General features: G+C 51.8%; 1 protein-coding gene across 1 annotated transcript in view; it reads left to right on the plus strand.

Moving 5' to 3' along the window:
- The window catches only part of CRACR2A (calcium release activated channel regulator 2A), a 120,033-nt gene that overhangs the window by 39,830 nt on the left and 57,783 nt on the right, over positions 1-22,420 (plus strand). The window contains exons 3-6 of the mRNA XM_033867174.2: positions 5,528-5,778; positions 15,265-15,376; positions 16,470-16,653; positions 20,337-20,483. Of these exons, the coding sequence (XP_033723065.1) occupies positions 5,563-5,778; positions 15,265-15,376; positions 16,470-16,653; positions 20,337-20,483 (659 nt within the window). The 5' untranslated portion in view covers positions 5,528-5,562. The remainder of the gene's footprint in view (positions 1-5,527; positions 5,779-15,264; positions 15,377-16,469; positions 16,654-20,336; positions 20,484-22,420) is intronic.

Below are 22,420 nucleotides of genomic sequence, written 5' to 3' on the forward strand. Positions count from 1 at the left end.
TTAACACCCTCAGGGGCAGCCTCCCCATGACTGAGGGGTTGACATACAAGTAGCCTGACCCTTTCCCCTGGGGTTGGATCCCTGAGACCTGTGATCTACCTTCGAGTTCCTGGGAGGCCCCAAGCCCCAGCAGCTGCTCTCCCGTTGTTGGCTGGAGAAGGTGCCTCTCACAGGCTGCTTCCCTTCCCACTCCCCGGTCAGTGTTTCCCGCGTCCCTTCCAAACAAGCCACTTTCACCCAAATCCCTGTCTCAGTGTCTTCTAAGACACCACCGATTAGAAGCTGAATTGTGTCCCTGAAAGGTATGTTGAAGCCTTAACCCCCAGGACCTCGGAATGTGACCAGATTTGGAAGTAGGGTGATTATGAATGTAATTAGTCAAGTTGAGATGAGGTCATTGAGTGGGCCCTTAATCCATACGACTGGTGATAAGACAGGAGGAGGATGGGGGCAGACACGGGAGGGGAGAGGCCATGTGATGAAGGAGGCAGAGCTCACAGGAGAGATGCGGCCGAGAGCCGAGGACTCCAGGGTGGCCGCCACCTCCAGACGCTGGGAAGAGGCAATCAGGATCCTCCCTGGAGTCTCAGGGAGCACAGCCTGCTCTGAGACATCTGGATTTTGGACTTCTAGCCCCAGAAGTGTGAGAGACTAAGTTTCTGTTGTGTAAGCCACCCAGCGTTTGGTCCTCTGTTGCAGCGGCCCTAGGAGACTAACCCACCTCCTGTCTGAGACCTTGATTCTTCCTTAACTTGTTCCCTCCCAGGGGTCCGGTAAGACCTGTGAGCATCTCACGTCCTTTGCTGGTGCAGCTCCCTTTCAGATCCTTTGCTCAGCAACCCTCCTGTGTCCTCACAGCTCGACTCGACTGGCCCGTCCACCTCTCTTTGACACAGCCAACGCGGAGTTAGTGGTGGACATGTGTGGCGCTGCCACGTAGAGGATATTCCTCCATTGGAGCCTGGGTAATTCATGGGATTTGAATGAATCCTGAAGATGCTTTGGGGCTCTTGACTTCCTAACTGTCTGCTGCAGGAGAGATTCAAGGGAGATCAGGGTGACTTTCAAGTCGGTCTCGGGCGTGGTGTGCCGCAAGGTATCAGCCATTCTCCAGCTCCGTGGAGCCCAGAGTGACGGGGAAGGGAGCTTAGGGCCTTCAGAAGGGATATTGGCTTGGTCCGTGAACGTTCTGATTACAGCAGTTACTAAGCTGTGAATTACTTTGGAGGTCTGGGAAATGTTCCTGGAAATATCTGAGGGCTGGATAATTTCCATCTGTGTATAAAGACTTTCATGGAACCATTCTGGAGGGAGAGTGGCAGTTTCCCGGCTCTGATAGAGACAGGCAGATAAAAGTGGGCTCTTTTTTCCCTTTGTGATGGTGATGGCCTTTGCCCTTTGCCTCTGGAACGCATCACACCCTTTTCCCTTTTATGGGTGTACTGTCTGGCGGCCAAAAAACATCTTGGAGACAGAAAGCTGTGTCCAGCCGGGGCCCAGGACATCACAGGGCTTCATCCAAGTGTGAGGCAGCCAAGCCCATCACAGGGCTTCCATTTTATTTTGAAATGAAAGTAGAAGCACTTCTGTTGTTTTGTCTTCCCTTCTACTTGGAAACCCCACAGATGCTGTGGGAAGATTGCAGGTCAAAGCCAGAGGAGAAAGGAGGCGAACTCATAAAGGGAAATTGTCTGCAGGAGGGACTCTGCCCTGCTCCCTTACTTCCCAAGTTCATTTAGCTCCCTACACTAAGGGACTGAGCATTTTCACAGGGAAATTACTTAATTTTCAGCCGTTTCCGGCTTGCCAGAGTTGACGGTAAGAGGAAGAAACAGGATCCTGGGAATAAACACAGTAGGCAGGCCTAGATTTGCAAGTCCCGGGGAATATGAGAAGGGTCTGGCTGACCTATTCTTTTTTTAAAAAAATAGATCTAGTCAACTATTGACATTACAATAAACCACACATATTTAAAACGTATAATTTGATGTTTTGATATATATTTGTATCTACAGGTATGTACGTTTGAGTATGTGTGTCTATCGGTATGTATGTGTATATCTCCATGAAACCATCACCACAATTAAGATTTCGAACATATCCACACCCCCAAAAGTTTGCTCTTGCCCATTTGTCATCCCTCCTTTTCACCCTTCCCCACCCTCCCTTATCTCTTTCCTGTCACTGTAGGCGAGTCTTCATTGTTTATAATTTTATAAAAGTAGAATCAAATAGGATGCACTCTTTTAGTCCAGCTTCTTTCACTCACATGATTATTTTGAGATTCATACGGTTTCTTGCTTGGATCAACAGTCCCTTCCTTTCAAAGCCGAATAGCATCCCTTTGTGTGTTTGTACCGCAATCTTACCAGTTCACCTGCTGATGAATATTTGGGCTGGTTTTGGCTACTACAAATAAAGCTTCTGTGAACCTTCATGGACAAGTCTTTGTATGGACGTATGCTTTAATTCTCTTAGGTAAGTAATATTGAGGAGTGTCATGGCTGTATCAGATGGTAGAAGTTTGTTTGACTTTTCAAGTAATATTGAGGAGTGTCATGCCTGTATCAGATGGTAGAAGTTTGTCTGACTTTTCTAGGAGACCACAAAGTGTCTTCCAAAGGGATTGTACGTTTGTGTACATTCCCACCAGCGACATATGAGTGTTCCATCCTGTCACCCCACATCCTTGCCAAGACTTGGTCAATCTTTTTCATTTCAGACATTCTAACAAGTGTGTAGTGGCATTTCATTTTGGTTTTAAATTTCATTTCCCTGATGACTAATAATGATGAACATTTTCATGTGGTTATTTGATATCCATATGTCTTATTTGGTGAAGCGCCTGTTCAAATGTTTGTCCATTTAAAAACAACTGAGTTGTTGATTTTCTTTTAAAATTTTTAAAATAGACATAGTGTTGTTCAGGCTATCTATTTCTTCTTGAGTGAGCTTTGATATTTACTGTGATATTTCAAGGAATTTGTCCATCTCATCTAAATTGTCAAATTTATTGGCATAAAGTAGTTCATAATATTCCCTTATTATCCTTTTAAATGTCTGTAGAATTTGTAATGATGTCATCTTAAATTCCTTATACTATAATATGTATCTTCTCTCTTTATTGATCTTCTTAAAGGCCTAGCTTTTAGTTTTGTTTGTTTTCTCCACTGTTTTTCTCTATGGTTTTCTGTTTCATTGATTTCTGTTCTGATTGTTATTATTTCTTCTCCTTACTTTGGGTTTAATTTACTCTTCTTTTTCTAGTTTCTAGAGGTAGAAGATGAGGCCATTGGCCTGAGACCTTTCTTCCTTTCTAATATATTTGTTTAGGGCTATAAATTTTTTCCTGAGCACTGCTTTAGCAATATCCTACAAACTTTGAAATATTGTACTTCTATTTTCAATTAGTTCAAATTATTCTTAAATTCCATTTTCATTTCTCCTTTGAGCCGTGGGTTTCTAGAAGTATGTTACATAGTTTCCACATTTGGAGATTTTCCAGAGGTCTTTCTGTTATTGGTTCTAACATAATTCCATTGTGGTCAGAGTACATACTTTGTATGACTAAATCCCTTTAAATTTATTGGAACTTGTTTTGTGGACCAGAATATGGACTGTCTTGGTAAATGTTCCATGTGCACTTGAAAGTGTGTTCAGGATTTTTTGGGTGGATTGTTCTATAAATGTCAAGTAGGTCAAAATAGTTGACAGTTTTGTTCAAGTCTTCTGTATCCTTACTGATTTCTGTCTTCTTGTTTTATTAATTATTGATGGAGGGATAATGAATGTGGCTGTGGATTTGCCTGGTTCTCCTTGAAGTTCTATCAGTTTTTGTTTTATGCATTTGCTTCTTGCACCTGTTGTTAGGCACATATGTGTTTAGATTGTTTTATCCTATTGATGAATCGCCCTCTTTATCATTATGAAATGACTTTATCTCCATTAATATTCTTTGTTCTATGGAATCTACTTTGCCTGATATTAATATGCAGCTTTCCCTTGACTAGTGTTAACATGCTATATATTTTTTCAATCTTTTACTTTTAACCTATTTGTGTCTTTTTTTTAATATAAATTTATTTATTTATTTATTTACTTTTGGCTGCGTTGGGTCTTCGTTGCTGCGCACGGGCTTTCTCTAGTTGCAGCGAGTGGGGGCTGCTCTTTGTTGTGGTTCACGGGCTTCTCATTGCGGTGGCTTCTCTTTTTGTAGAGCACGGGCTCTAGGTGCGCGGGCTTCAGTAGTCGTGGCTCGCGAGCTCTAGAGTGCAGGCTCAATAGTGTGGTGCAGGGAGCAAAATTTAAGAAGCTAGTCACTCTCAGATACACAGCTTCGAGAGTGGAATCCTCTACTTGAACCTTAAGAAGACGTTCTCAAGAGTGGGGGTACAGGGTCAGGACCTGAGACCCAACGCCTCTTAATCTGATACTTTAGGGGCCTCCCTCGACTCACCCTAGTCCCAGCCCTGCTGGTCACTATCCTTCATTGCCTGATATCCAGCATCTGGAAAACCATTAAAATAATAATAATAAATAAATAAATATATATATATATATATATATATAAAATCTGGATTTCGGGTTATTTCAACTGGGAGGATAAATCCAGTCCCTGTTATTCCATCTTTTCTGGAAACAGAAGTCTGGACTTACTCTTTATGAGATGAAAATCCCATATAAAGAGCTTCCTGACTGAAATACCAATGCTTTCAGGTATCCCTGCAAAGAATCTACGAAAGAGCTGTCTTCCTTCATTCAACAGGGAGTCAATGAGCACTGACTTTATACCACCTTTGGGCTGATACCTGGGGTTAAAATCAAACAAGAGGAGGTGCCTCTCTCCTAGTGTTCATAGCCGACCTCTTTAGAAATGTGAGATTGCCTCTTTCATGCCATGCATCGCCTGTGACATGGGCCAGGGAAGCTGGGAGCCAGAGAAAGTCAGACCTAGAACGGAGACATCAGGTTTACTAATTCCCAGGCCCAGAATGGCTTTGGGGCTCGCTTAAGCTCACACGGCTGGTCAGTAGTAGTGGATTGCCATGCACTCTATTTTGAGGGCTATAGAGGAGGAACCCAACCCCAAAGACCTTCCTCCACTGCCGGTCACCATGACTGAAATCCACCATTAGAGGGCGAGGAAATGGGAAAATGTATATAGAGACCATGGTGTGGCGTCTGCCTGCAAGTAAACATTCCAGAAATGGAAGCTGATCTGTCAGCGTCTGTGTTCCTGCCGTTGATTCAGATCGGGAGGAATTCTCCGGCCACCGCCTTTCAAGCTGGAAATGTCTGTTTTCCTTTCCCTCTTCTTCTCTGCTCTCTTTGATGGGCTGGCTGATCTGTTAATGATCAGGGCACATTTCCCCTTGTTCCGAGCTTGTGCTGATGAAGAGAGAAACGGGCACTGGTGAGCGGCCCTCTGCTTCCCTCCCATCCCCTCTCATCCTTTTCCAGCCTTCCTCCATCCAGCCTTCCTCCATCCCTACCATGCCCACTCCTCTCTCTCATCTTCCACCTTCAGGTTCTGAAACGACTCGAAGAAATTGACAGATCTGGATGGCCACGCCCGACAGGAGAGTGGTCTCCAGACCCCGGGGACCTGGCTGGGGGCACCAGGGGAGCGGGGCCCGCCTGGGCTCCCTGGACGACCTGCCACGTGAGGGGACCCAGGAGCTGGCACCGGCACAGCTGACCATGCTGAGGAAGGCACAGGAGTTCTTCCAGACCTGTGATGCCGAGGGCAAGGGCTTCATCACCAGGAGGGATATGCAGGTAAGAGGGTCCCGGGTTGCACCTGCCCACCTGGAATGCCACCTGGAATGCATGGGTCTCCCTTTCTTGGGCTGGGGCCTGCCCCACGGGAGGTGACGTCTTTATTTTTTTATAAATTTATTTATTTTTGGCTGTGTTGGGTCTTCGTTTCTGTGTGAGGGCTTTCTCCAGTTGCGGAGAGCAGGGGCCACTCTTCATCGCGTTGCGTGGGCCTCTCACTGTCACAGCCTCTCCCGTTGCAGAGCACAGGCTCCAGACACACAGGCTCAGTAGTTGTGGCTCACGGGCTTAGTTGCTCCGCGGCATGTGGGATCTTCCCAGACCAGGGCTCGAACCCGTGTCCCCTGCATTGGCAGGCAGATTCTCAACCACTGTGCCACCCAGGAAGCCCCGAGGTGACGTCTTTAACAGAAAAGGTGCCGTCAACTCTCCTGGAAGGAGGCATCGGCCTAAACTCTCCTGGGAGCTAGATCTCCTGGGTTCATTCTTTTTCTGGCCTTCACTTGGTGTCAGGCTCGGGGGCTATTTTCTCTGAGTCAGTAACTCCCCAGAATTGTGGAAAATGGTGGCAGCAATATAAGAAACTTAAGTGAGACACGGAGAAGAACCTTCTGGAACAAAGGTGGAAAGGCACTGACTTGTTGCTTTACAACACAGCTCTGAGCTGTGCACAAGCCACTCCCACAAGGTGCCATGACTCTCAGTCAGCTCTGTCACGGTGTCACCGAACCAAACTTGGATCTGTTCGCCCATGCACAGTAAAGCCCATCTACTGACCCCAGATTGCGGTGAAAGAAAGGACAGTGTTTACTGCAGGTGCCAAACAAGGAGTCTGGGGCAGCTAGTGCTCAAAACACCCAAACTCCTTCAGACTTCCCTGGCGGTTCAGTGGTTAAGACTTCACCTTCCAATGCAGGGGGTGCAGGTTTGATCCCTGGTCAGGGAGCTAAGGTCCCACATGCCTCAGGGCCAAGAAACCAAAACATAAGGCAGAAGCAACATTGTGACAAATTCAATAAAGACTTCAAAAATGGTCCACAGTAAAAAAAAAAACAAAAACACCTGAACTCCTCAATGGTTTTCAGCAAATCATTTTTAAAGGCCAGGTGAGAGAGGGGAGTCCCGGGGTATGTGATCAGCTCGTGCACAGTTCTCTGGTTGGTGGTGGTCCCAGGGCGGTGTCACAGGGGTTCACACGATCAATCCTTAGGCTCCAGGAGGCCTGGGGGCTATGTGCTCGTGGTCATCAAGTAGCTAATGTCTTCCGTTTGGTGGTGGTTTTAGCACCTGGAAAACAACTCAGGAAATGTACATCAGATACTATTATCCAGGCCCTCCAGAGAGGAGCTAAAACAGAGGGTATGGGGAAGCGTCTGTCCCGCGAAGGCCCCGTAAGGTCCTGCTTGGTTACAGCAGCGCTAGCAGCCACAGGCAGTGTGGAAACAGCAGAGCGTGACCTGTTCCCAAACAGCTTTACTTACCTACACTGAAGTGTACATTGTATGTCATTTTCATGTGTCACCAAACATTATTCTCCTTTTGATACTGTTTTCAACCATTTAAAAATGGAAAAGCGATTCTTAGCTCTCTGGCTATACAGAAACAGGCACTGGGTCCCATTTACAGGGCGGGGTGTGGTTTGCCCACCCCTGGTCTGGTGCCTTCCCAGTGTCTTCCTTAAGTCTCTCATGCTGCAGTCATGATTTCACCCCGAGAATAAAGGAAGCGCGGGCTGCACTGGAGCTCTGACAGCCTCTCTCCACACCGCCCTCCCATCACTCGTACGTCAGGGGCATTTTGGGGAGGGACACACAGCTGCACAAAGCGGGGGAAGACTCGCGATGGGCAGGTTTTCTTTTCTTTTTTTTTTTTTTTTGCGGTACGCGGGCCTCTCACTGTTGTGGCCTCTCCCGTTGCGGAGCACAGGCTCCGGACGCGCAGGCTCAGCGGCCATGGCTCACGGGCCCAGCCGCTCCGCGGCATGTGGGATCTTCCTGGACCGGGGCACGAACCCGTGTCACCTGCATCGGCAGGTGGACTCTCAACCACTGCGCCACCAGGGAAGCCCAGGTTTCCTTAAGGCTGGTTTTTCAGAGTACGCTGAAGTTGGGCCATGAAATGCAGACCCTCGTTCGTATCCGTCCCGCCTCCACTCGCTGTGTGAGCCTCGTGGCCCGGAGGCCTGTGACCTGGATGGAGCACCGCAGGCCTTTCTCCCACCAGCCCACGGGGTGGAATATTCTGGCTTCTCCCAGACTCTCCCCCGTCCAGTAGGTGCTTCAGGATTTGAGGGGAAAGACCTGGGAACAGTGGTACCTTAGCCCACAAGAGAGCCTGGGCCTCTCTGGTTTTCAGCAATTGACACCTGGTAAATTTCTGCCACTGATACTCATCCCCAAAGCCTCACCCCACCTAGAAGTCCAGCCTAGGTGTGTTTTGAGAAAACCTTGACAACCCCAGCCTGGGAATTCATAGTTGTCCTTCACAGGCCTGTGGCCATGGTGCTTGTAGGAGTGGTTTTAATGGCATGTTTCATTTGTGCTTCTCCTTCTAGAAAGAAAGAAAAGGGAATTCTCTTTTATTGAGGGTCAACCGTGGGTCACATGCACAGTGCAACTCAGCACTCTCGCTGAATATACCCCCATTAACCTGCGCCAAAGCCCTCTCTTTAATGAAGGCCGGGATAAACCGTAAAGTGTCAATTGTTGAAGAAATCATTTGCGTTGGGCCCGGCATGAAGTCAGAAGCATCAGATCCCAGAGACGCCACAGCAGCCTTGCTCCCTCCGGCCTCACCCCTGGTCCAGACAGCAGGAGGAGGGCGGGGCCTCCCACCAGCCAGTCTGCTGTGTCCGTGGCATTCAGCTCTGCCGGCTGCGGTTTCCTGAACTTTCTGCGTGCCTGTGGACGGCGAAGCATTTGAAAAGTTCAGCTCTTCTAGCTGAGAGAATGATATCACAAGAGAACAAAACATGTCATCGAAGGGCCGCCTCTCTGCTGCTTTCACGGTCACGTCTGGAGGAGGATGGGCTGGAAGAAGATTTGGGAAGAAAGTCACCCTCTTGTTGTCCACCCTGGGTTCCCTGTGAGGTCCACGCGCCCTTGGTTCTCCTGGCAGGACTGAGGACATCTACCTACTGCTGTCACCCCTGCACGTACCGCGGCAGCCGGTGGCTGGCCCCTGGGTCCTGGTCACCACCCCCTTTCTCACCCTCGGCTCCCAGCACGGCCTCTCGGGACCTGGAGAAGAGCTCACAGCACGCACGCACACCCAGATCCAGATACAGGGAAAGGCCTGTTAAGGCGGAGAGTGGCTGGGTCGGGGTGGGGAGCCTGGGCAGGAGGGGCCGGCGGGCGAGGGGAGCTGGCACAAAACCGCACACAGTTGCCATCCTTTGGGGGGGGAGGGGCGAGGCTGCTCCCCTCGTGCCCCCATTCTTCTTTCTCCTGAGTAACGGAAGAACTCCACCTGCAGGGGTTGAGACAGGCTCCCAGCCATCCGAGAGGTGGGGAAACCCAGGCATCTGAGAGGTGATCGGAGAGCAGCAGCCGTGAGCAAACAGACACCCTGACAGAGCAGGACCACAGACGGAAAGGAGCAGGTCCCCCGGCTGAGGCCAGGATGCAAGCCGCCCAGAGCTCGGGTTGTGCACGAGCAGGCCCTGCTACGGGACGTTGGATGGATGATACTGACCTGTGAGCGCAGAGTTTAGGCAGGAGTTGGAGGGTCTTCAACTCCACCCGTGGCCCCCCAGACCTCACTCCCTCCCCCACAATAAACCCCTCTGTGTGTCCCATGGAGATCATTCCAGGCAGAACTGGGGTGAAGATTGCTTTGCAGGGAGGGGTCCCCTAGAGAACCACAGTCGTGAGCCGGAGGGTCCCTAGTGAGAGGCAGAGGGACACGGGAGGACCAGGCTGGAGAGGGCATGAAGGGACCCCTCCAGTTGGGAGAGGGAGATGGGGACAGGTCGGGCAGGAGATCTCTGAAGACACCAGCAGCCTCCTAAACCCTGTTCCTCTGATTTCTTAGAGGAGTGTAATGGTTATTACCAACGCCAAGTACCCACCCTGCAACACTGCCTGGAATTCCTGGATTAGCCAAACTGTGAAGAACCATCTAGGAGTTGGCCAGCCAGCCAAACCTGGCTCGCTCGCTGTTTCTGTGAGTGCCGTGTAATTGGAACGCAGCCGGGCTCTTTCCTTCTCATACCATCCACGGTGGATTCCAAGTTACAGCACGGACTTGGGAAGCTGTGACAAAGGGCTGCAAAGCCTCAAATACGCACGGCCTGGCCTTTACAGGGGCTGCTAGTTGACGCCTGATTTAGGTGAACAAAGAGACTCTTAAGGAATTTTGTGGTACGTTGCCCTGAGTTTTAATCCTGAATCTGCCACTTACTAGCCGTGTGCATTTGTGTAAGTCTCTTAAGCGCTCTAAGCTGTAGCCCCTCATCTGTGAATTATTTATAACTAACTCCCAGCGTTAGAAGAGACTCAGGCGCGTGTGTACCCGCAGAGCACTTAGCCCCGAGCTGGGACCTGGAAATCTCTCCATAAGCGCTCCCTGTGTGTGTGTGTGTGTGTGTGTGTGTGTGTGTGTGTGTGCCATGGGGGTGGGGGGACTTATATCCCGAGTCTTATCACAATTCCTAGTGTCCTCCACTCTGTGATGTTTCCAAATCGTGGTAAAATACACGTAACAGAATTCCCCATCTGAACCATTTTTAAGTGACTATTTCAGTGCCTTTCAATACATTCACATTGTTGTGTAACCCTCACCAGAACTCTCCTTATTTTGCAAAATAGAAGCTCTGTCCCCATTAAACACTGACCATCCCCCAGGACCACCTCCTACTTTCTGTCTCTATGGATATAACTCCTCTGGGGACCCCGTCTAAGTAGAATCAGACAGTATCCGTCCTTTGGTGACTGCCTTATTTCACTTAGCAAAATGTCTTCAAGATTCCACATGGTGGCACATGTCAGAATTTCCTCTCTTTTTAGGGCTGGATAAGATTCCATTTTATCTATTTACCGCATTTTGTTTATCCATTTGGCCGTCGATGGGCACTTGGGTTGGTTCACACCCTAGGGTGTGAATCACGTTGCTGTGGAGAGGGACGTACAAATGCTCCTGGAGTCCCTGCTTTCAGTTCTTCGGGGTATAGACCCCGAAGTGGGGTTGCTGGGTCATATGGCAATTCTATTTTTAATATTTTGAGGGATCCCACACTGTTTCCGCAGCGGCTGCACTGTCGTACTGGGAGGTCAAGTGCAAGTCATCTGTCTGCCTCAGAGATCAAGAAGGGGCACTTCTGCTGGAGAGGGTCCCTTCTGTTCGTCTCTAGTTGGTGCTGCTCTTGTTTGTGTCCAGTCTGTGTGAGCGAGGCCAGTTTGGCTTCTTAGAGGACATTTGGCCATGTCTAGGGACATTCTTGATTGGAATGACTGGAGAGGGAGATGCTACGGGCGTCTACTAAGTGATGTCCGGAGATGCTGCTAAGTGTCCCGTAAAGCACGGGACAGCTCCTCCCCCACCTCCCTCTCCATCAAAGAATTCATCCCGGGATGTCAATAGCACGGAGGTTGAGACTCCCGTCTGCACCCAGCCGTCAGCCTGAACCAAGCACATCAAGGCACCAGGCAGAATCAAGGGAGATCCCGCCTCTGGACCTCACAGTCCCATCCTGAAGGTGTCTGGTGCTTCTGGGCTCTACCGCAGGGAAGAGAGTGGTTGGTGCTGGGAGAAGGGTCTGAACAGGAGGCTTTGGGAGCCTGGAAAGAGGGAGAGATTAATCTGGCTGTAAAGGTGGATCTCCTGGTTTTCTCTTTAATGAGCATTTCCCTTAGATGCATGTGAAGCTGTGCAACCCTTGGCTTTAAGCTGCACGAGGCATGTTGCGGGCTGGTGACCAGGAAGGTAGAGGGTCCAGCTGGGCTGTAGCGGGAGACAGCGTTTTCCCCTGGCTCTGGGAGCCTGCGCCCTCAGCATGGCTCCTGCAGGACTGTTTCCTGTTCCATGCCCCAGTTTATAAGACCTCGCCGAGCACCCCTGGGTGGGGGACGGGGGCTGGTCAGGATCTAGAGTGGATGGGGTCTAGACCAGTGCTCCGTGGACAGGAGCTCAGGACCGCCTGCTATCACTCGTAGTCACTCGTTTATTGATTCACTTGTTCAACAAGTATCTAAATACCACCTGGTTGTCAGCATTGGGCTAGATCCTGGGGCCATGACAGTGAACAAAAGTGAACGGGGTCCCTCTTCCCAGAGCTTCCAGGCCACTGAAGGAGCAGACATTCATCCACTAATCGCGTCCATCAGTATGTAAAGTACAAAGTGAGGTGAGACTTATGAACGAAAGAAATGTGTTTGGGGGCGCGTCTGGATCGCTGGTCCAAGCCGGGGCTGCAGAGCCTTCCTGAGGAAGTGATGCAGGAATTCAGAGTTCAGAGGAAGCAGGAATTTAGAGTGAACAGGAAGGCGGTGGAGGGAGGCCACGGTTGGAGGGAGCGTGGAATCGTGAAGAGCCACTGGTTGGGCCGTGGACAGAGTGAGGGGGGCGAGCCTGCCTTCTCCCTGACCCCCTCCCCCCCCACCTGCTCTTCCAGGCGGGAGTGGGAGACAGGATCCACCCGTGAAGCAGGATTCTGGAAGGCTGGCACGGGTGCTGCTGGCCGGGCAGACTTTTGGTGGCAGGGGTGGGATAGCAATGAGAGAAAGGAATTAAGGATGCATGGACGCACGGAGAGCCCTTAGCTGACAGCGGAAGCCCCGAAGGGGAAACTGCTTCTTTATCCCAGCCTGGCCTCCACTGTGACTTTAGGGAAATCTCAGAGCTTCATGGGCTGTCAGCACCATGGAATGAATCGTCGCGTCCCTCTCCACCCGGCTTGGCTCCTTTAGTTAAAAATGTAGACAGCGCTAGGTACCCAGGGAACAAGAGCAGAATAAGTTGGTTTTACATGGCTCTGCAGGCCCAGAGAAGAAAGATAAATAAGAGGTAATTATGGTTATGAAGACTAAAGGATTTTTCGGGTAGGGCCAATAAAGAGAGGTTGAGGCATCAGGCATGTGCAGTTTGCAGAGAAGGCTGGAGAAGCCCTCGGTACTACGTTGGCAGGACGTGAAGAGGGAGGATGACTTGGAGAATGTCATACTGCCCTCCCCAGCTTCAGTGACAGCAAGAGGAGGAAGCTGGTTTGAGACAGAGACAAGGAATGGGATTAGAGCATGGGAAGGACTTGGGGTCAGAAGTGTTGTTGGGTTCAGGGATGGCGCCTGAGGCGGGGTGTGGCCTAGCTTTTCCTGGGTGATGCTAACAAGAGTACGGGTGCCCACGTGTGGGTATTTTGGGCAAGAGGCAAGTTGAGGGGCCCACTGACTCTGCAATTCCTTTCAGCCCCTTTCTGGGTCCAGCACAGTGTGAGAGACCACATTTTAGAGATCACATTCAGGCAGAGGGTAGGGAGGGGGCAGGATTATCCCAAGGAAAGGACTGGAATCTTGGGTTTTCACCCTGCCTCCAATGTGATGCCTTTAGCGTCAGATGGAGCTAATGAACTTCCTGCTTGCGAACTTGACCCCATCCTCGCCCTGCATTCTCTGCCTGTGGCTTTGACACAGCTGGTTTATGGATTGTTGACAAGACAGAGATTCTGCTGTTTGCTCAGCAGACGCACTTCTGGAATCCTTGCACACACTCTCACTTACCTTCCTTTTTAAAAACCTCATTCCTGTGTAATTCAGTGACTCTAAAGGGCTCCCACATCATCCTGTCTCCCCACGTTGTAATGCATCATCGTCTCTCTTAATGCAAGTACCTGCCAAATTAATCGTTATGGCTTCTCAGCTAGAAGGGTGCCTGAGGGTCAAACCGAGTGTCTCGCAAGTTACGTTATGGGCTTTCACACCTGCCAGCTCTTTTTGACTGTTCAGATGGGCGTGTACCTTCCTTCCTGTGGCCCCGTGGTCCTTGTCTCCAGCTGTCAGTCACTTCCACAGCGGCAATTTTGTGCAGTCGTCCCTCGGGGAGCTGGGAGGATGGGGGAGGGTCAGCTGGGCTGTAATGAACTCCCTTGGGGAGTCTTCATTGGGAGGTTTTGATTATTAGGGTAGAAGAGGGTACTTGCTTCAACGATGCAAGTTAACGTTGGCCTGGGGCCGCCGGTGCCTCAGACAGAGGCCAGAGGGAAGCAGCCACAGCTCAGCCACTTTGCTCCTCAGCCATCAGCGTCTGCCCTTCTCTCCCTGCGTGGTCTGGGGCAGCCCAGCACTCAGGTCCAGTGACCTCACAGCCCATCTTGGCCAGCTCCCTTTTACAACACAAATACTCTTTTTTTTTTTTAAGTTTTTTTTTTTTTTTTTGATGTGGACCTTTTTTAAAGTCTTTATTGAATTTGTTACAATATTGCTTCTCTTTTACGTTTTGGTCTTTTGGCCGCGAGGCATGTGGGATCTTAGCTCCCCAACCAGGGATCGAACCCGCACCCCCTGCATTGGAAGGCGAAGGCTTAACCACTGAACCGCCCGGGAAGTCCCACACAAATACTATCATCCATACCTTAAGGCGGTGGCAGTTCATGTCTTTTCAGGAGGTAGTTGAGAGCCAGCAGGGAGTAGGAGTGGGGGGCAGGCTGCTACGATGGGTGCGTGTCACCCAGTGGCCTTGTCCAGCTCCCCTTCAGAGCTAAAGAACCATAGTGTGTGTCCACAGAAACTGCAGCCCTGGGACATGAGTGGCCTCGATCAGGGAAGGCTTCTGAGAGTGTGACCCACACCTGCATGGCAACAGGGGGACAGAGGGAGGGGCTTGGGCAGAGCAGGTGAAACCAGAGTGAAACCTGGCTGTGCCGTTCACTCACTGAGTGACCTTGGTGGGTCAGCGACCTTGGTGGGGACCTTCTGCTCCCCCCTTTCTTTCTCTACCTCCCTCATACGTTTTACTGAATGCCTTGCCTGTGCCGGGTACTGTGCAATATTCTTTACATTCATTATCCCATCATCCCACTGGACCGCACCGTGTCATGCAGGTATTATCCTAAACGGGATTCAGTCCCATGCAGTTCTGGTCCTTTGCGGCTGTGAGCAGTGCCAGTTTTGAAATCAGACCTGGATTTGATCCCGGCCGTGTCACTTAATGGCATGGACAGGTCATTTAACATCATGCTTCATCTGTAAAAGGGGGATAGTAATGCCCACTTCAAAGAATTGTCGTGAGAATTAAATGCAAACATATATGTAATAAATTATATATAAATATAGTAATAAATGTACACATATTTACTTATCAATCATCCCGCAAGTTGCCTACCACGTGAGTAGGCAACCAAGAGATGGTGGGTGTCCTGATATTCAGAGGAGGAGAAGGGTGGTGAGGTTTCAGAGTCTGGCTTCCGGCTTTTGTCGGCGGGGCGGAAGGCGCTGCCCCCCTCGGCAGCCGTCCGTGATGAGCGGTGTTAACCAGCCCGGTCTGGATCGTTTTCAGAGGCTGCATGAGGAGCTGCCCCTCAGCCTGGAGGACCTGGAGGATGTGTTTGATGCCCTGGATGCTGACGGCAATGGCTTTCTGACCCCAGCGGAGTTCACCACTGGATTTAGTAAGTTCTGGTGGACGCTGGGGCCCCAGGGTATGGGTTGGCCTAAAGCCATATAAGGGGCATCCCTGCCCCACGAGCTCCGAGGGTCCATGAAGCACAGGCTTTCCTGCCTCCTGAAGGTTCCAGGCTGCGGGTCACTTGCTCTCTTTTCATGGTCCACCTCCGCTGCTCACACCACTGCCCCCTCGGTGCCCACCACGCTGTCACTGCCAGGTCCTCTCCTACTGGAAAGTGGCGAGGAATGAGCGGAGAAGCTCTCGCGGGAAGGTCAGCTTAAGAGGGGGCTGAGACGGGATTTCCAACCTGTCCGTTTCTGCCGAGAAAGCAGTGGACAAGAGTGGGAGGCTTGTGCGGCTCGTTTCAACCTGAGTGTGGCTGAGTCCTCCAGGTTGAGGGGCAATAGCTTTCAGAGGAATTTGTAAAGGGTTGGAATAGACCAGTCGTTCTCAAGGTGACCAGGAGGAAAAACAACTGAGAGGCGTGAACAAGATAAAAAAAAAAGAAAAACAGATACACCATCAGATCCAATACTGATCAGATATTGATTACAACAAGGATGGGTCAGATAAATCACCACACATGTGCCTCCTTCAAGGTGCCAGGTATTTGCTTGGAAGTATCTGAGGCCTTTCCTGACCTCCAGGAATTTATCATTGAATTCATACAATTGAATTCACTTACGTTCGTGTAAATGTGAAGCACAGTGATGCTGGCGGCCAGGATGACTAGGTGACAACACAGAGCGTGGGCAGGCAGGCTGCTCAGTGCGACGGGGGAACGGTCTTGTTTAGAGAAGAAATCAATGAAGAGACGATTCTAAGCCGGCCTTTCAAAGGTTAAGAACCACAAAGGTGCCGTAGTACCCGCCATGCGCTCTGCCCTTCCCAGATTCTAGCATCTCTGGCAGAATCTCATCCAGGTAGCAGAGACATGAGATCCGGAGCACGGCCTCCAAGGAGCTTGGCTACAGGGAGTCTGGCCTCCCCTTTTCTCCTCTCAGCTGAACCTCAGTCGATTCCTGGCAGCTGAGGAAACACAGGTCTTCCTGGGCGAGTGTTGCCTAATCCAGATCTTGTGCCCGTGCGTCCCCCAGGTCACTTCTTCTTCAGCCAGAAGAAGCCGAGTGAGGAAGATGGAGCTGAGCACCTGGCCCAGCTCCAGGAAGAGAAGGTGTATCAGACCAGAGGGTGTGAGGATCTGGGTGACATGGACGGAGATGAGGAAGGCCAGTTCCAGATGCTGATGGACAGGCTTGGAGCCCAAAAGGTTTGGCAAGAGTAAGTGGCGACTGTGGTCTGGGGGATGGAGCCCAGCCTAGGGGCAGCCTCCCCATCTGTTCTGTCCAACCTTAACGCCTGCTAAGCCCTCAGCCAAGCCCTGGGTCCCTGCTTCCAGCTGGGCCACCGGCCCCGTGCAGCCTGCCCTTGGCCATGACCTGTCTGCGTCAGGGTCTAGGGCTCTACCTCTGCTTTTTGCATTATTTTCAGGGAAACGCTCCTATCCCCTGATCTCCCACACGCCTTCCTCAGCCCCTGCCGTCCACAGTCAGTACAGTCTTTGGCTTGGCCTTGCTCCCTGAGGGCTGCCCGCCCATCAGAGGGCTGTGCAAGGGTTGAAACCCTTGAGGGTTTCGGTGCGTCCCGCCTAAGGCTTCCTGTCACCATCAGCTCACCAGCATCTCCACCTCCGCTGGGTCTCTGGGGCCGCAGTGCGTCCCACGTGCTGTGCTCCCGCCAAAGCCACCTTACACGGAAGCGTCTGTGCGTCAGATCCCTGAGGCGAACCAGCCCTGTTCTGGAAGCCGAGGTGGGAGGTGAACCTGTTTCTACCAGCTGATCACTTGGGTGGTCAGTAACTCAGCTGAAAATTTTAGGTGGCTGCCGCTTCAAACCAAACGTCATACCCCCATTTTTTTTTTCTTTTTTGCAAAAAGTGTTTTGTAAGAAAGAGACGCATAGATGTAAACCCAGACCTTTGCCATTAATTGAAATGAAGTCAAGTGATGTTGTAGCCAGTGGAGACCAGAGAGTCGCCCGAAAACGTGGAGTAGCTTCCGCCCCTTGCCTTTTTGTGTCGGGGTCTCCAGGTCTTGGGTTGGGTGTGTGTTTCATGAGTGAGGGGGGAATGGCCTGATGGTTGGAGCTGATGTGTCTGGAGCTTGGGAAGAAGAAGACTGTGGAGGAGAATGATAAAGGGGAAGCAAGAGAGAGGGGCCTTCACACAGCATGCAGGCCAAGAAAGCATGTGTAGCTCCCGGCGTCTTTTAGGCTGTGGCAGAGTTGAGACAGGCTGGCAGAAGCCTGGGCAAGCCAGAGGGGACACTAGCTCCACTGCTCCAAGGACAAGAGACCAGAGCCCAGTGACCATGCCCACGACCCCGTGAAGGCTCGTCCTGGTGGAGGGGGCAGGAGAGGGCAGTGTGGGCGAGCCAAGGGACTGTCATGAAAGACAGGCATCTCTCTGCCCACCCATCACTTCTGGACCGCCACCCTCCTGCAGGGCTCTCAAATCAGAGTTCACCAGAGGTTTCTCTGAGGACGTCAGACAAAGGCCCGCGCAGGGCCGAGCCAACACGAGAGCTCCTGGAGAAGAGAAGGCTCTGGGGAAGGTTCCAAGAGTGGTCGATAAAAACCCACAAACAGGAGATGGTGCCCGGCCACTGTCATCCTCCTTGAAGTTAAACAAGAAGGAAGTGGGCTTTTGCTGCAGCGTGAGGGAAAACGGTCCAGACTGTAGGACCCCAGATGAGGAAACAGAGGAGGCTGGAAAACTTCAGAGGTCTTTAAAGATCTCAGCGACCACGATGGTTTGCGTACTGTTCTGGAAGCAGGGAGATGGATGGACTGACCACCCGGAACCCTCTCTCACCCTGCACCCCTGTATCCTTCCAAGAAAGCGGCCTTGGCTTTGTCCAGAAGTGGTGGACAGAGCGCCTGGGCTCCCGGCTCTTCTCGGTGCTCCGACTGGCTGAGTGATTAGACAGCTCATCGGCCTTGGCCTAATTTTCATCCAGCATTGAGAGACTTATCCCTTCTCCAGAAATCTGGCGGGAGGTGATGTGGCCACGACCAGGAGGTCCAGGTAGCTTTGGAAGAGCGTCAGGTAGGTCTGCAAATCTCACTGGAGGCCCTCACCCTAATGGTTCTCTGCCAGGCTGCAGCAGGAACCCAGGGGATGGGAGCAGACAGACCTCGGCCAGCAAGGTGCATCTTGATTTCATAATGCATTTACCTTGTGAGGGGCAACCTGCCACAGTGAGGGGAAGTCATCGTGGTATCTCCCAGAGACCCTTTATCTCGGAACCCTTTGTGCAGTCCCCATTGTATCTACAGCCCAGTAGAGCGACAGCCACAGCGTGTTCTGTATGGGGGAAAATGGAAATTATTCTGGGAAACAGGAGGCTCCTTACCTCCCCTTCTCTCGTTTTCTAGATCTCTCATGTCATCCAGATCAGTGCTAGGTTTTCAACAAATAATAAATACTTGTTGGGTGGATGGATGGGAGGATGGATGGAGGGTGGATGGAGGGATGGATGGTTGGTTGGATGGATGGGAGGGTGGATGGATGGATGGATGGGAGGGTGGATGGATGGATGGATGGGAGGGTGGATGGGTGGGTGGGTGGGTGGGTGGATGGATGGATGGATGGATGGATGGGTGGGTGGATGGATGGGTGGGTGGGTGGGTGGATGGATGGGTGGGAGGATAGATGGGTGGATGGATGGATGGATGGATGGATGGATGGTCTAGATGAGTTGGTGGACGTTTGGGTGGAATGGAGCAAGGGAAGGAAAGAGGGAAGGAGGGATGATTGGATAGATGATCAGGTAACTGACCAGAAGCAGGTTCATTTCTCAGTGGGCCTCTTCTCTGCTGGGCGCAGAGAGTAACACTTACACCCCAGGCACATTACTAACATGACACTATCAAGTATCACTTTTGAGTAAAATTTCTCAGATATAGTGCTTGTTACACAGCACAAGGGATTTTATTCTTTATCCTGAGGGTCCCTAGTTGTAGCTGCCTTCAGATCACAGTGGTTTTAGAATTTAATGAGTGAGATCAGATGCCCCTCTGGCTGTCTGTCTGATCACTGGCTGTAGACTGTTGAGTTTCTCCAGAGGCAGAGCAGGTCCATGGGTGTGCCGCCTCCCGCCCCCACCCCCATCACCGTGACCGTGGCCCGTGTGTCTCCTCTGGTGAGCGCCAGCGTGCCTGTTGGGGAGGGAGCGGTTCTAGGCACGCCACTCTGTCTGTGCCTCTCTGCCAGGCTCCGTCCTCCCGACTCCCCACCCGTCTCTCCGTGTGTGCACACACATCTCTCAGGCTTGCTCCTTCCCTTGCTTTCTCCTGTCACGCCCGCTGCCTCCGGGCCCCAGTGGGCTGCTGCATCTTCCCTTCCACTCCCTGCGGTGACAACCGCTTCCTGCCATCCGTCAGATGCCACGTCCTTCGCTCTCAGCTGTGAGGCCCATCCCTCCTGGGGCGACAGGCTCACTGCTCCAGCTCCACGGCGCCTGTCCTCACACGCGCGGGGCTCCCGTCCTCCCGCTGCCTCCTGGCGTTTGGAGATGCTCCTGGTCCGCGGCTGTGTGCTCAGCACCACCAGCTCATCGCAGGAGACAGAAAGCAGAGCTGTTGAGTGTGGCCATTAGGAGGCCGGCATGACTCCTGGCTTCATCACTTCCCAGCGGAGTGATCTGAGACCAATCGCCTCACCCCTCTTCATCCGTCCCCTCCCCCGTAAACGGGGGTGTTAGCAGCACCTGCCTCACTGGAAGGTCAAGTGAGCAGACGTGCATAAGGCAGCCAGCAAGCGCTCAATAAATGTCAGCCCCTGCTGTCACTGCACGGACGGTGATAATGATGCTCTAGCCATCGGTGTCACACCTGGGACCTCCGTGTGTCCCACGAAGCCTCATGTCCACGCCCCCACCCTAATGCTCCTTTTTCTCTCACAGTGAAAATGACGTCAAGCAACTCTGGCTGCAGCTGAAGAAGGACGAGCCTCACTTACTGTCCAGCTTTGAGGATTTCCTGACCAGAATCTTCTCGCAGCTCCTAGAAGCCCACGAGGAGAAGAATGAGCTGGAGTGCGCCCTGAAAAGGTGGGTACCAGTGTCAGCCGCCCTCTGTACAGACGCGTGCAAACCAGACACACCTCTTCTGTCTTATGTTCGGTGACGCCACCTTATGACCACCCTCCAGAGCGGGGGGGGGCCCGTGGCTGTCCCCGGTATCTATTTCTAAGCCCCCGCTCACATGTATTAGGCCCTCACCATGTGCTAGGCGCGATCCTAAATTCCTACACAACTCATTGGGGCATTTATCATTATCCACAATTTACCAATGGGGAAGTCGAGGCACTGAAAGGGTGAGGAACACGCCCCCAGAACACACAGTGTGGAAGCGGCAGAGCCAGGACTCAGAGCGAGATGGTCTGGTGTCCGAGACCCATTAGAAACCACTGTGTCTGCCTCGGGGCGGTAAGGCCCCGGCCTACGGGACCTACCCCATCTCTGGACCAGCCCCCGGCCCTCCTGCCCTCTCACTTCCGTCATGGTCTTAAGTTTCTCCTGCTGCCCTCCTGGCCCCGGGCTCTCTCCAGATATTTAGTGCTTTCTAGAACTCCTCCTGTACTGGAGGACGCCGCCCCAGGCAACGTGCTTGGGACCTGAAGAAGCTGCTTGGGAGCCGAGCCCGAGTGGCCAGGCCCTGGGCGCCGCAGGTGCGGGCTCGCCAGGTGGGTGTCCCTTGGCCTGCGGGGACGAGTGTGCCAGCGGGGCGCTGTGCTTGTCCACACTCATCAACGATCGTTACAGCGAGGAGCTCGATGTTGTGACCCACAGTGTGCGGACCGCTGTCCACGCACCGCCCTGAGCTCCCTTTCATCTCATGCCTCCCCCCATCAACTCTAAAGTAACTTGCTGAGGCCCACTGGCTCTACACAGGTCTGGAAGAGGACCTTTCAGACCCTGAATTATGAGCAATTGTGGCCGTGTGGTGCTGGAGGGAACACGGTCGGGCTAGAGGAGTGTTCAGAGCATTCTGGGGTGAGGCTCCCAGGGCTGGGAGAGAGAGGGGTTGAGGGTATACGCTATAGAGCCTTTAGCTGAATAAGCTGTGAGTCAGAGCTGAGTCCGAATCTTGGTTCTGCTGCCTACTAGCTGTGTGACTTAGGCCAAGTTACTTAACTTCTCTGAGTTGCAGCTTCCTTATGTGTAAGATAGAGACGGTAATACCCGTGTCATAGACCTGTGAGGATTACATGTCAGCATTTAGAACAGTGTGGGCACTTAGTAAGTATTCGATGAACGTTAAAATAATAACATTTATTACTATTTTAAATAAGTGTGTCTGTGAGTCTTGGAGGATTTGCCTGGCTGAAGTGGAGAGCTGGAGGTGAAGTATAAGGATCCCTTTATCCTTCCAGACAACACAGTGTAGAGCTTTGCTGTCGAAGTCTAGTCTATGGAATTACCTGGAAGCTTCTCGGGAATGCAGAGCCTCAGGCCTCGCCCCAGGCCTACCGACTCTGCGTTTTAACAAGATGTCCAGGTGCCTCTTGCGTGGATGTGAGAAGCAGGCCCAGGGAATCAGGAGCTCTGGGTCAGAGTCGTGTGTGCTCTCCAACCAGCTAGCTCTGTGACCTTGCTCTGGTCTCTTGGCCTCTCTGAGCCTCGATTGTCTCACGTGTAAAATGAGGCTTATTTTCTGCCCCTCACCACCCCCCTCTCTGAGTCCAGCACTGCTCACCCCAAGGAGCCACAGTGAAAGTCAGGGGCACCCCCAGAGGGGACGGCTCCCTTGTTTCCTAAGGAGACGAGGGCCGGAATGGCTGCAGTGACCCAGCTCGTCGGGGCCCAGAATCTTACCTGCAGGGGGCCCCTCTGCTGGCCTACACCTCCACAGGGAGAGACTTACTGCAGAGCCTCTTGGGCCATACATCCATCTCTAAGTGGCCTGCATTCGTGTTTTGGTTCCAATTCAATGATGGTTAAAAAGTTCTTGAGCTGAAAGTCAAGGTCACTCTCAGCTGCATGGT

This window comes from Tursiops truncatus, chromosome 11 (assembly GCF_011762595.2).
Source record: "Tursiops truncatus isolate mTurTru1 chromosome 11, mTurTru1.mat.Y, whole genome shotgun sequence".
Taxonomy (NCBI): Eukaryota; Metazoa; Chordata; class Mammalia; order Artiodactyla; family Delphinidae; genus Tursiops; species Tursiops truncatus.